The following is an 11475-nucleotide window of genomic DNA, read 5'->3' on the forward strand; positions in this document are numbered from 1 at the left end:
TTTTTAAATACTGGTTATGATATATTAAGATGATTTCAAAATCCACTTTAAGCGAGTGTCAATATCATTGGAATAAATGAGTGGTCTCCAACAACAACCACTTTAGGCACATTATGCACTCACTATGCCTAAATTCTTGCATGTTCCAGAGTTCATGTCCTAACTTTCTACTCACACTTGACATGATTTACTGTAAAAATATTTTAAGAATAAAGTTTTAACCTTTTTTATTGCATTCAGTGTCTCATCTTTCACTGCTACATATCCTGTAGGGAAACCTTGAAAAGATGTGCCGCACCCTAGAAGATCAAGTGAGTGAACTTAAGACCAAAGAAGAAGAGCAGCAGCGGCTGATCAATGACCTCACAGCGCAGAAAGCGCGCCTGCAGACAGAAGCGGGTAAAGACGTCTTCTCTGAGTTCCAAAACCATGGACTAAATAAAAAGAACTCTAGGGGTTTTAATAAATAGCAATACTCGCACTTTAAAGAAAGATAAGCAAATGATCAGAGTTTGCTAAGAAGGTCAAAAAGGAAAGAAATCTAGATTGAACAGACAAGTTTATTTGCAAACTCCTGTGGCAATGATGCTTTTAAATCTCCAGTTCTAACCAGTTCTATAAAAATGCTTAGAAGCAGATGAAGTGTAAATTAAACACATCTCACACACAAACACAGACACACACAGACACAGACACACACGTTGAGTATCCCTAATCTGAAAATCCAAGATCTGAAATGCTCCAAAATTCAAAACTGAGTGCTGATATGATGTCGTAAAGAAACACTTACTGCAACATTTCAGATTTTAGATTTTTGGATTAAGGATGCTAAACTAGTAAATGTAATACAAATATTCTAAAATCAAACAAAAATCTGAAATCTGAAACATTTCTGGTCCCAAGCATTTCAGATAAGGAATATGCAACTTGCGTGTGTGTGTGTGTATGTATATGTATATGTATATATATACACACACATATATATGTATATGTGTATATATACACACACACACATATGTATATATAAATATAAAAGGTTTAGCCTTATTTTTGTGCCAGTAAAAAATTCCCTTACATCTATTATTCCTAGGTGAATATTCCCGACAATTAGATGAGAAAGATGCTTTAGTCTCTCAGCTTTCAAGGAGCAAGCAAGCATCTACTCAGCAGATTGAAGAGCTGAAACGTCAACTAGAGGAAGAAACTAAAGTGAGTTTTGTCAAAGATCTTTTTGACTAACAAAATCTAAACATGCCCAATTAGGCTTTACTTGGTATGTATAAGTTAAATATCACTGAATACATAAATTTATGTCACTGAACTGCTACTTCTGCAGGCCAAGAACGCCCTGGCACATGCCCTGCAGTCCTCCCGCCATGACTGTGACCTGCTGCGGGAACAGTATGAGGAGGAGCAGGAAGGCAAAGCGGAGCTGCAGAGGGCGCTGTCCAAGGCCAACACTGAGGTTGCCCAGTGGAGGACCAAATATGAGACGGACGCCATCCAGCGCACCGAGGAGCTGGAGGAGGCCAAGTACGTGTTGTGAACTCTACAAAGGGAACTCCCAGAAGCAGCTGTGATACTTATGATGATGATAACATAACAATAGCAAAAGCTAACATTTATTGAGTACATACTGAGTCAAGTATTTTATAAATATCTATCCATCTATCTATCTATCTATATATATATATATGTATATACCATATACATATACATATCCTAAATAAATGGCACAGCTGGGTTTGGAACCTGTCATTCTGATTCCATAGCCCACCTTCTTAAGCATTGGGTAGAAAACATACCTCTTAAAACTCACGTTGGAGACCACCAGACCATACATAATATTCAGGGCTGGCCTAAATAAAGTAAAGCCTTAGTCTGCCTACAGACAAACGAAGACTTTCAAGTAGATCTCCTTGAGCATTAAGCCAAAGGCTTTTCTTTGCCCTAAGATTGTGTACTTGGCACACAACTGAAAATGAACTGAGAAAGTAGACAATTCAGAAGGGAACAAAACCTGTCTTTGTTTAAACTGCATGAATTGTCCTGATTTATCTATCAGTTTCTTTTCCTGGGGAGATTTTCCAAACACAGTGATTAGAAGAAACTGGCTATTCTCTAGGGACAAAATACATAAAATGGAATGGAAAGTCTGAGAAAGCAAATGAATATTCTCAGTATATTTCTGGTCAGTAAAATATCTAGTTAACCTCAAATTTGTACTGGAGTGAGAATGGATATATACATGAAACAGAAAGACTGTCCTGGCTAATCATTTTCCACAGTCATATTCAATCAGAAGTCTTGAAAATCCTGAGTTAATTAAGTAGCAAGGCACATACAGTGGCAGCACCAACAGCAGCCTCTAAGAATTCAATATTTCAAGGACTTGTTTCCAACTCTTCACCACTTTGGACCTCTCCATACAGTTTACCAATCTAGAACGCAGTTCTGGCTGCCACAATTTTGAAATCATATGTTATTTGCCAGTATAGAAATAGGATTTGTGGCCAGGCACGGAGGCTCATGCCTATAATCCCAGCACTTTGGGAGGCCGAGGAAGGCAGATCACCTGAGGTCAGGAGTTTGAGACCAGCTCGGCCAACATATAATGAAACCCTGTCTCTTCTTAAAAAAAAAACACACACACAAAAACTAGCTGGGCATGGTGGTGTGTGACTGTAGTCCCAGCTACTTGAGAAGCTGAGGCAGAAGAGTTGCTTGAACCCTGGAGGTGGAGGTTGCAGTGAGCCAAGATCGTGCCACTGCACTCCAGCATGGGCAACAGAGCAAGACTCCATCTCTCAAGAAAAAAAAAAAAAAAAAGGAAAGGCAAAAAAGCAGGACTGTGAAAAGGGACCAAGGAGGTCATCACTTTGCTTCTGGTCTTGGCCATTATCCTGACTGTCTGGCTAATTTTTCAGGAAGAAGTTGGCCCAGCGTCTGCAGGAAGCTGAGGAACATGTAGAAGCTGTGAACGCCAAGTGTGCTTCCCTTGAAAAGACGAAGCAGCGGCTCCAGAATGAAGTTGAAGACCTCATGCTTGACGTGGAAAGATCTAATGCAGCCTGTGCAGCTCTTGATAAGAAGCAAAGGAGCTTTGACAAGGTGGCCCAGACTGCTTAAACTTTAAGAGTGTTTTACTTGGTCTTCGTTTCCGCCTGCATCAACTAATGATTTATTGCTTTTCAGGTCCTATCAGAATGGAAACAGAAGTATGAGGAAACTCAGGCTGAGCTTGAGGCCTCCCAGAAGGAGTCCCGTTCTCTTAGCACTGAGCTGTTCAAGGTGAAGAATGCATATGAGGAATCCCTGGATCAACTTGAAACGCTAAGAAGAGAAAATAAGAACTTACAACGTGAGTCCTCACAGTCCTTCCTACCCCATATATCCCTGACAGGACCTTTCCATGTTGTCATCTTTCTGACCACATCTCTCTTGTCTGTTCAACCACAGAGGAGATTTCTGACCTCACTGAGCAGATTGCAGAGGGAGGAAAGCAAATTCATGAATTGGAGAAAATAAAGAAGCAAGTAGAACAAGAGAAATGTGAAATTCAGGCTGCTTTAGAGGAAGCAGAGGTAAGTATTACCCTCTATGATATGGAAAAACAAAGAGAAACATCAGTTAAAAAAAAAACAGAAAAGTGGAGCTAGTGATAATTTAAACTCAAAGGACCTTTACGAAGGGTAACTTGGCAATAGTTATCAAAAGCCTTAAAAATGTAAATACTCTGACCCCGCAATTCTATTTCTGAGATGTATTCCTCTCCCAAAAAAATGTCAACTGGAGTAATGCTTTAAGACAAAGATGTCCAATCTAAGAACAAAAGTAAGTATATTACAGAACAGCCATATGATGAAATTTTATAGTCACTAAATATGATTATTTTGGAAAAATATTTTACAGTAGGCAGTAATTTTTAAAGATGCAAATGTGCATATACAATATAATTTTGATTATGTAAAAATATATAGAGGTAGGAAAAAAGACTAGAAAAAATACACCACATTAAAATATTTATCTCTTACTGGGGGACCAACAGGTAGTTTTTCCTTTGTTTTTATGTTTGCCCCCACATTGTACAATACACATTTATTATGTAATCAGAAAAAAATTAATATATTTTAAAACTGACAGTTTCAAGGCCAGGGCTTAGTGTATCACACAAGAACATTTTAATTTATAAAACAGATTGAGAGTTCATATTTACTATACATGAATTTAATTATATAATTTTATTAGTTCTAACATGAATAACATTTGTATAGCACAAAGCACTTTTATTGCAGAGCTGCCCTATATAATCTGCCACTAAATAAACAAAATAATGATTTGCCTAGAAGATTCCCAGAACGACTGTATTATACTTTGTAAGATTAGACAAACTGATATTAACAAGAGTTTGCCTCGTGAGGGAATATACTCCAAATACTGCAGTTCTTCTCCATTATTAATTGATGACTCTTTTGCTAAGGCATCTCTTGAACATGAAGAAGGAAAGATTCTGCGTATCCAGCTTGAGTTAAACCAAGTCAAGTCTGAAGTTGATAGAAAAATTGCTGAAAAAGATGAGGAAATTGATCAGCTGAAGAGAAACCACATTAGAGTCGTGGAGACAATGCAGAGCACGCTGGATGCAGAGATTAGAAGCAGAAATGATGCTCTGAGAGTCAAGAAGAAAATGGAAGGAGATCTGAATGAAATGGAAATCCAGCTGAACCATGCCAATCGCTTAGCTGCAGAGAGTTTAAGGAACTACAGGAACACCCAAGGAATATTGAAGGTAAGTGGGTCCACATTAGCCTCCCAGATTAAGCAGGGAAATACCTGTCTTCCATTTCCCAAACACCTTGTTAAACCATCCTTTTTTCTCTTAACAAATTATACAGCTGACAGCACAAAGGGAGCTGAATTAAATACACATAGAACATAATCTTTTTAAGAAAATGTTACGTAGAATAACAAACAGATGCCTAGACACTAGAGTATGATATGAAAGAAAGTGGACAGACTTAGGCCCCAAACAGGCCTGAGGTTGAGTTTTAGTTTTGTCATTTACTAGCTGCCTGATTTTAAGCAAGTATTTACCCTCTCAAAGTCTGTTTCTTCTTCAAAATAAGAATGGAACTACCCACCTCACAGAGTTATGTGAGGATCAAATGAAATAACAGATGTCAAGTCCTGGATAGGGCATATGGAAAATCCTCCACAAATGACAGACATTAGTGACTTACACAGGTAATGATAACCAGTTAATGGCAGAAATAGAACAAGAATCTATGTCTCCTGATAATTCTCTCTCAGCCTAAGAAAACGGCATAACTATACTCAGATGCATTCAAACGACAGGCATATGTCATCTGTTCCTGGCATCAGTGCAGTCTTCCAGTTCATCTCCTGGGATCTTCAAATCCCTCTTCAGAACACCTAAGACCTTTTTCTTTTTTTCACTTAACAGGAAACCCAGATCCACCTGGATGATGCTCTCCGGGGCCAAGAGGATTTGAAGGAACAGCTGGCGATCGTGGAGCGCAGAGCCAACCTGCTGCAGGCTGAGATTGAGGAGCTGCGGGCCACTCTGGAACAGACAGAGAGGAGCAGGAAAATCGCAGAACAGGAGCTCCTGGATGCCAGTGAGCGTGTCCAGCTCCTCCACACCCAGGTGAGACCCTCACATCAAACTAATGCTGGTGTACTGGTAGGTGATGCATTAGAATTATAACACAAAAGTACTCAATTTGTATAAATATGTGTATGTAAACAAGGATGGGGGAGATGCTCAAAAATACTCATTGCCATTATCTTAGGGTAATTGGATTATGTGGATTTTTTTTTGTGGTGTGTGTTCCTGTTTCTTTCTTAGGGTTTCTACCTCCCCCCAAAAAAAGGTTATTACTTTTTTATTTAAAAATAAAGTTTGGCTATTTAGATTATTTTGGAAACCATGAGGTAGAATAATATTGAGTAAAGACACCTGTTGCCTCCAAAATCTGAAAATGTTCCTTGCAGTGTTTCTCATCATGAGCACTCAAGCGTTTAGCGCTGTTGTGTTCACTGTCCCCCATGCCTTGCAGCACATTTAGCATCCCTGACCTGCCCAGGCATTACATGCAGTAGCACCCCCTAGTCATTTTGACAACCAAAAATATCTGCCCCTAAACATTTCCAAGTACCCACTGAGACAATATTGCTTCTCTCTGAGAAACACTGAGTTGAAATCTTAAGAATATGTTTTCATTAGACAAATTCAGTGCTCTTCAAGGAAACAAATCATGAAAGTTCACAGAGAAGAGATTCCTCCTAAGCAAGAACCTCTCAGTACCTGCCACTCACAAAACAAATCTATTCTTTTATATTTCCAACCTTCTAGAGATAGAATAACTAGTGATGTCTGACTGAAATGTAACTGAAAGAACAATTAACTAATGTATACCAATAAAGGCATTCTTAGACCTCAGAAGTCCTTATGCATAAATCAGACAGACACTAGGGAAGGCGGGGAAAGGAGTTCCAACCTTGCAAATAATTAACATTTTGCACTGAACAAATAATTAAAGTTTAGTGAAATGTTGCCAGCAGGTCCCTTGCACAAACCAACAAATAAGACATCTGTAAAATTACAACAGGGCAAACTGCAAATTTTGTAAATTTCCACTATTTTTAACAGAATACCAGCCTCATCAACACCAAGAAGAAATTAGAAAATGATGTTTCCCAACTCCAAAGTGAAATGGAAGAAGTAATCCAAGAATCACGCAATGCAGAAGAGAAAGCCAAGAAGGCCATCACTGATGTGAGCAAGATGAACATTTGTCTTACTGACACATATATGTTACCGGCTATCATCAAGTTTCATTACTTTCTTATTTCCTAAATAGGCTGCCATGATGGCTGAGGAGCTGAAGAAGGAACAGGACACCAGTGCCCACCTGGAGCGGATGAAGAAGAACCTGGAACAGACAGTGAAGGACCTGCAGCACCGTCTAGATGAGGCAGAGCAGCTGGCCCTGAAGGGCGGGAAGAAGCAGATCCAGAAACTGGAGGCCAGGGTGGGTGTCTCAAACTCTCTAAATCTGGGAAGAGAAAAAAGGCACTCTCTCTACCTTTCTCTCTTCCCACTCAAGACTCTCATATTGTCCTGGGGCTGGGAACATCCACCCTCAAGACTGACTGCGTAAGTATTTTTCCGGCTGCAGGTACGTGAGCTTGAAGGAGAGGTTGAAAATGAACAGAAACGCAACGCAGAAGCTGTTAAAGGTTTACGGAAACATGAGAGACGAGTAAAAGAACTCACCTACCAGGTAAAGGGAATAGCCTTCCAGAATATCCAGTCTTCCTGCCCAGAAGGAAATTGAAACCTTATGACTATTTATATGCCACTCACAAACAAATACACATTAACTCAGTACATATAAGCAGTAAAGACAGTTGCTTATCACAGGCCTATACTAAACTTAGGGAGGCCTTTAGATTTCTAAAGTTTAGAAAATAGCATGAGAGTAAAGAACACATGTTCTCGGCTCACTGCAACCTCCGCCTCTCAGGTTCAAGTGATTCTCCTGCCTCAGCCTCCTGAGTTGCTGAGATTACAGGCATGCACCACCTCACCTGGCTAATTCTGTATTTTTAGTAGAGACGGGGTTTCTCTGTGTTGGTCAGGCTGGTGTCAAACTCCCGACCTCACGTGATCTGCCCACCTCAGCCTCCCGAAGTGCTGGGATTACAGGCATGAGCCACTGCACCTGGCCTTTTCTTGTTTCTTGAACTTAAAACTCTAAACCTCAGTTTCTTTACCTGTAAAATAGGGGTAACAGCATCTATTTTCCAGGATAGGGAGGTAAGGATTAGAGAAGATATGTGCAATCACTAACACAGTGCCTGTACACTCAAAGCATTTAACAAGAGTGCTACTGTTAATTCTATAAAGAAAATCTCAGAGTTGATCAGTTTACCCCAGGTCCACCTGCCATTATGCCAAATGATTTTATTTTAGTACCCAGAGTAGGCTTTTTTCTTTGGATTGAATGCAGATTATTTTTTTTCAACCTTTCAGGCTGAAGAAGATCGCAAGAATGTTCTCAGGCTGCAGGACTTGGTAGATAAATTACAGGCAAAGGTGAAATCGTACAAAAGACAAGCTGAGGAGGCTGTAAGTATCTTTAAGCCTTTGGGGAAAAAAGAAAATTTCTTTTGGAGTAGAAAGTGTTTCAAAAGAATGTGTCAATAAGAAAGAAGACAAAGTGAAAATCTACCACTCATATTTTGAGAGGGATGATTTTATAAATATGAATTTGCCCCCCAAATCCAAATTACAGAATAAGACTTCAAAAAGAGACCTTATTTTTTTTTTTTTTTTTTTTTTTGAGACAGAGTCTTGCTGTGTTGCCCAGGCTGTAATGCAGTGGCGTGATCTTGGCTCACTGCAACCTCTGCCTCCCAAGCTCAAGCGATTCTCATGCCTCAGCCTCTCCAGTAGCTGGGACAACAGGCATGTGCCACCACCCCTGGCTAATTTTTGTATTTTCAGTAGAGACGGGGCTTCACCATTTGGCCAGGCTGGTCCCAAACTCCTGGTTCCAAGTGATTCACCAGCCTCAGCCTCTCAAAGTGCTGGGATTACAAGCATGAGCCACCAGGCCTGGCCAAGATATTTTTTATTATTAAGCAATTTGTAAGGGTCCAGGGGGGCAAGTTCCAAACAACTCACTTACTTGATAGCTACAAATAATATATAGTAGGAACTTTAATTAATACCATCATAAATATTCCTCTCCCTCCAGACATAGAAAAAAATCAATTTCTCAAAAGACAAACATCAATCTTTTACCCCATTTCTTCACTCACTGCTAGTGTCATCGGTGTCATCAATGGGGGTTCTTCTCCCCACATTTGCTGTAGCTACTATAAGAACATGTTATAATATTCTGCACCTAGACTCTTCCTGGTTATCCTTCCACTCTTGCAGACACATGTGATAGGTAGGAAGTAAATAGAAAGGAAGAAAAGGAAAGAAAAAAGGGAGAGGCACAAATGGTGATGCGTCAAATAACAGAGGGAGATTTTCTTCCTAGTCTCACCTTTTCCCTTTCTTTATATACTAGAGTCAAAATACATGGCAAATATATATATATATATATATACACACACACACATATATAAATAAAATACCACTTTATATATAATAAATATAATATATATAATATGTAATATATATTATATATAATACATATTATATTATATATAAATAATATATATAAACATATATAAAGTGGGGAAATATCACTTTATATGTATATGTATATATATAATATTACATATATATATATAAAGTGGTATTTCCCCAAGTTATAATTTGGCCTTACATTTACTTACTGAAGTCTATAAGGGTATAGAGGTCTCTTCCTCCTTTCCACACAGAACATACATCATAAAAGGATGTATGGGCTTTATATGGGATTATCCCCTCCACTTCAAAGCAATTTCTCCTTTCATTCTTCAAAAATTGCAGTTGAAGTTATAAACTCTGTCTAGATTTGAAGTCAAATATGCTAAATAGGCCATAAGAAGGAAATACCTGATTTGAGAAACTAATCCTGTCTGGTGATAAGTGCAATGAGAACCACATAGTCTAATTCTCACAATTTTACCTCTATTCTCAGGAGGAACAATCCAATGCTAATCTAGCTAAATTCCGCAAACTCCAGCATGAGCTGGAGGAGGCAGAGGAACGAGCTGACATTGCTGAGTCCCAGGTCAACAAATTGCGAGTGAAAAGCCGGGAGGTCCACACAAAAATCAGTGCAGAGTAAATACACCTGCCTGATGCTAGCAAGTGGCTGAAGAAAGGCACAAAATGTGCTATTTTGGGTCACTTGCTATATGATGTTTATTTTCCTCTTAAAGCTGAACAAATAAAAACTACATTAAATTTATACACTAAACTGGACTTTGATTTTTTCACTTTCAAAACTATGCTCACAGTTCTCACCTAGCTATTAATATCTTAATATTATAGACAGTTTTACAGAGCATTCAGTATTTTGTACCTTCAGAACCACACAACAATCCCTTTCCCACGGCTTCACACCCCCCACCCCCACAACATACACACAAGTATCTTTTGCTGAGCTTGTTTTCATTACATCTCTCTAGATTGTTACAAATTACTAAGAACAACACTCCCTGAGGCTGCCCCTCCAGATGGGCCCATTCATTTACTCCACAAGTAGATAACTGAGCACCTACTATGTGCCAGAACTATTTAAGCTCTGTGCATACAGCAATGAACCAAATGTACTTTCTGCTCTCTAGGAACTTATATTACACAAGGAAAGAAAAGCAATAAATAAATTCGTAACTATGTAACGTGCCAGATGATAAGCACTAATGGGAAATTAAAAAGTAGGAGGGAAGCATTTACTATTTTTTATTTTTTCTCTGAGACAGCCTCACTCTGTTGCCAGGCTGGAGTACAGTGGTGTGATCTCAGCTCACTGCAACCTCCACTTCCCAGGTTCACGCGATTTTCCTGCCTCAGCCTCCTGAGTAGCTGGGACTATAGGCGCCTGCCACCACGCCCGGCTAATTTTTGTATTTTTAGTAGAGACGAGGTTTCACCACGTTGGCCAGGATAGTCTCGATCTCCTGACCTCGTGATCCACCCACCTGAGCATCCCAAATGCTGGGATTACAGGGGTGAGCCACCGTGCCCAGCCACATTTACTATTTTAGAGAGAGTAGTGAAGGAAGGCCTCTCTGGTAAGAAGACATTTGAGCAGCGACCTGAAGGAAGCAAGAGAGCAAACCAAGTAAGTATACGAGCACACAGCATGTCCAGGCAGAGAACAACAGAAAACACAAAGGCCCGAAGGCAAGGGCAGGTAGGGAATGTGCAAGATAAGACAGTTAAGGCATAACAGAAGCATAATAGGAGGCCAGATCACCCCTGGGCCACTCTTAAGGACTTCTGCCTTTATTCAGAGTGAAATAGGAATGCTTTGGAGGGTTTTGAGCACAGTAATGTTAACACACATTTAAAAGAATCACTCTGGCTGCTGTATTGAGAATAAACTAAGGGAGAAAAAACAAAAACTGGGAAACTAGTTAGGAGTCTACTAAAAATAAAGGATAAAAAATGACAGTGGCAGCTGGGTCAGTGGCTCACGCCTGGAATCCCAACGCTTCGGGAGGTCAAGGTGGGCAGATCCCTTGAACTCAAGAGGTCAAGACCAGCCTGGGCAACATGGCAAAACCCTATCTCTACTAAAAATAGAAAAAAATTAGTGGGTTGTAGTGGCACACGCCTGTAGTCCCAGCTACTGAGGAAGCTGAAGTGGGACAATCACCTGAGCCGGGGAAGTCAAGGCTGAAATAAACCAAGATTGCACCACTGTACTTCAGCCTGGAAGACAGAGTGAGACCCTGTCTAAAAAAAAAAAAAAAAAAAAAAGAAAAAAAAAAAAAAAAAAA

The 11475-nt window shown here is 39.6% G+C and overlaps 1 protein-coding gene across 2 annotated transcripts in view; it reads left to right on the plus strand.

Annotated features, from left to right (window-relative positions):
- MYH8 (myosin heavy chain 8) overlaps window positions 1–11475 on the plus strand; it is a 50833-nt gene that overhangs the window by 21318 nt on the left and 18040 nt on the right. The window contains exons 28-40 of one of the 2 annotated variants that reach the window (XM_032280277.1): window positions 273–399; window positions 1091–1209; window positions 1337–1533; window positions 2928–3111; window positions 3196–3361; window positions 3460–3584; window positions 4481–4789; window positions 5465–5668; window positions 6674–6799; window positions 6885–7055; window positions 7203–7307; window positions 8060–8155; window positions 9666–9947. In XM_032280277.1, the coding sequence (XP_032136168.1) occupies window positions 273–399; window positions 1091–1209; window positions 1337–1533; window positions 2928–3111; window positions 3196–3361; window positions 3460–3584; window positions 4481–4789; window positions 5465–5668; window positions 6674–6799; window positions 6885–7055; window positions 7203–7307; window positions 8060–8155; window positions 9666–9815 (2079 nt within the window). In that variant the 3' untranslated portion in view covers window positions 9816–9947. Of the gene's footprint in view, window positions 1–272; window positions 400–1090; window positions 1210–1336; window positions 1534–2927; window positions 3112–3195; window positions 3362–3459; window positions 3585–4480; window positions 4790–5464; window positions 5669–6673; window positions 6800–6884; window positions 7056–7202; window positions 7308–8059; window positions 8156–9665; window positions 9948–11475 lie in introns of those variants that run through there. The other variant, XM_032280278.1, reaches the window with a different exon arrangement.

Source organism: Sapajus apella, unplaced genomic scaffold (assembly GCF_009761245.1).
Source record: "Sapajus apella isolate SASKATOON/1434 unplaced genomic scaffold, GSC_monkey_1.0 scaffold12, whole genome shotgun sequence".
NCBI lineage: Eukaryota > Metazoa > Chordata > Mammalia > Primates > Cebidae > Sapajus > Sapajus apella.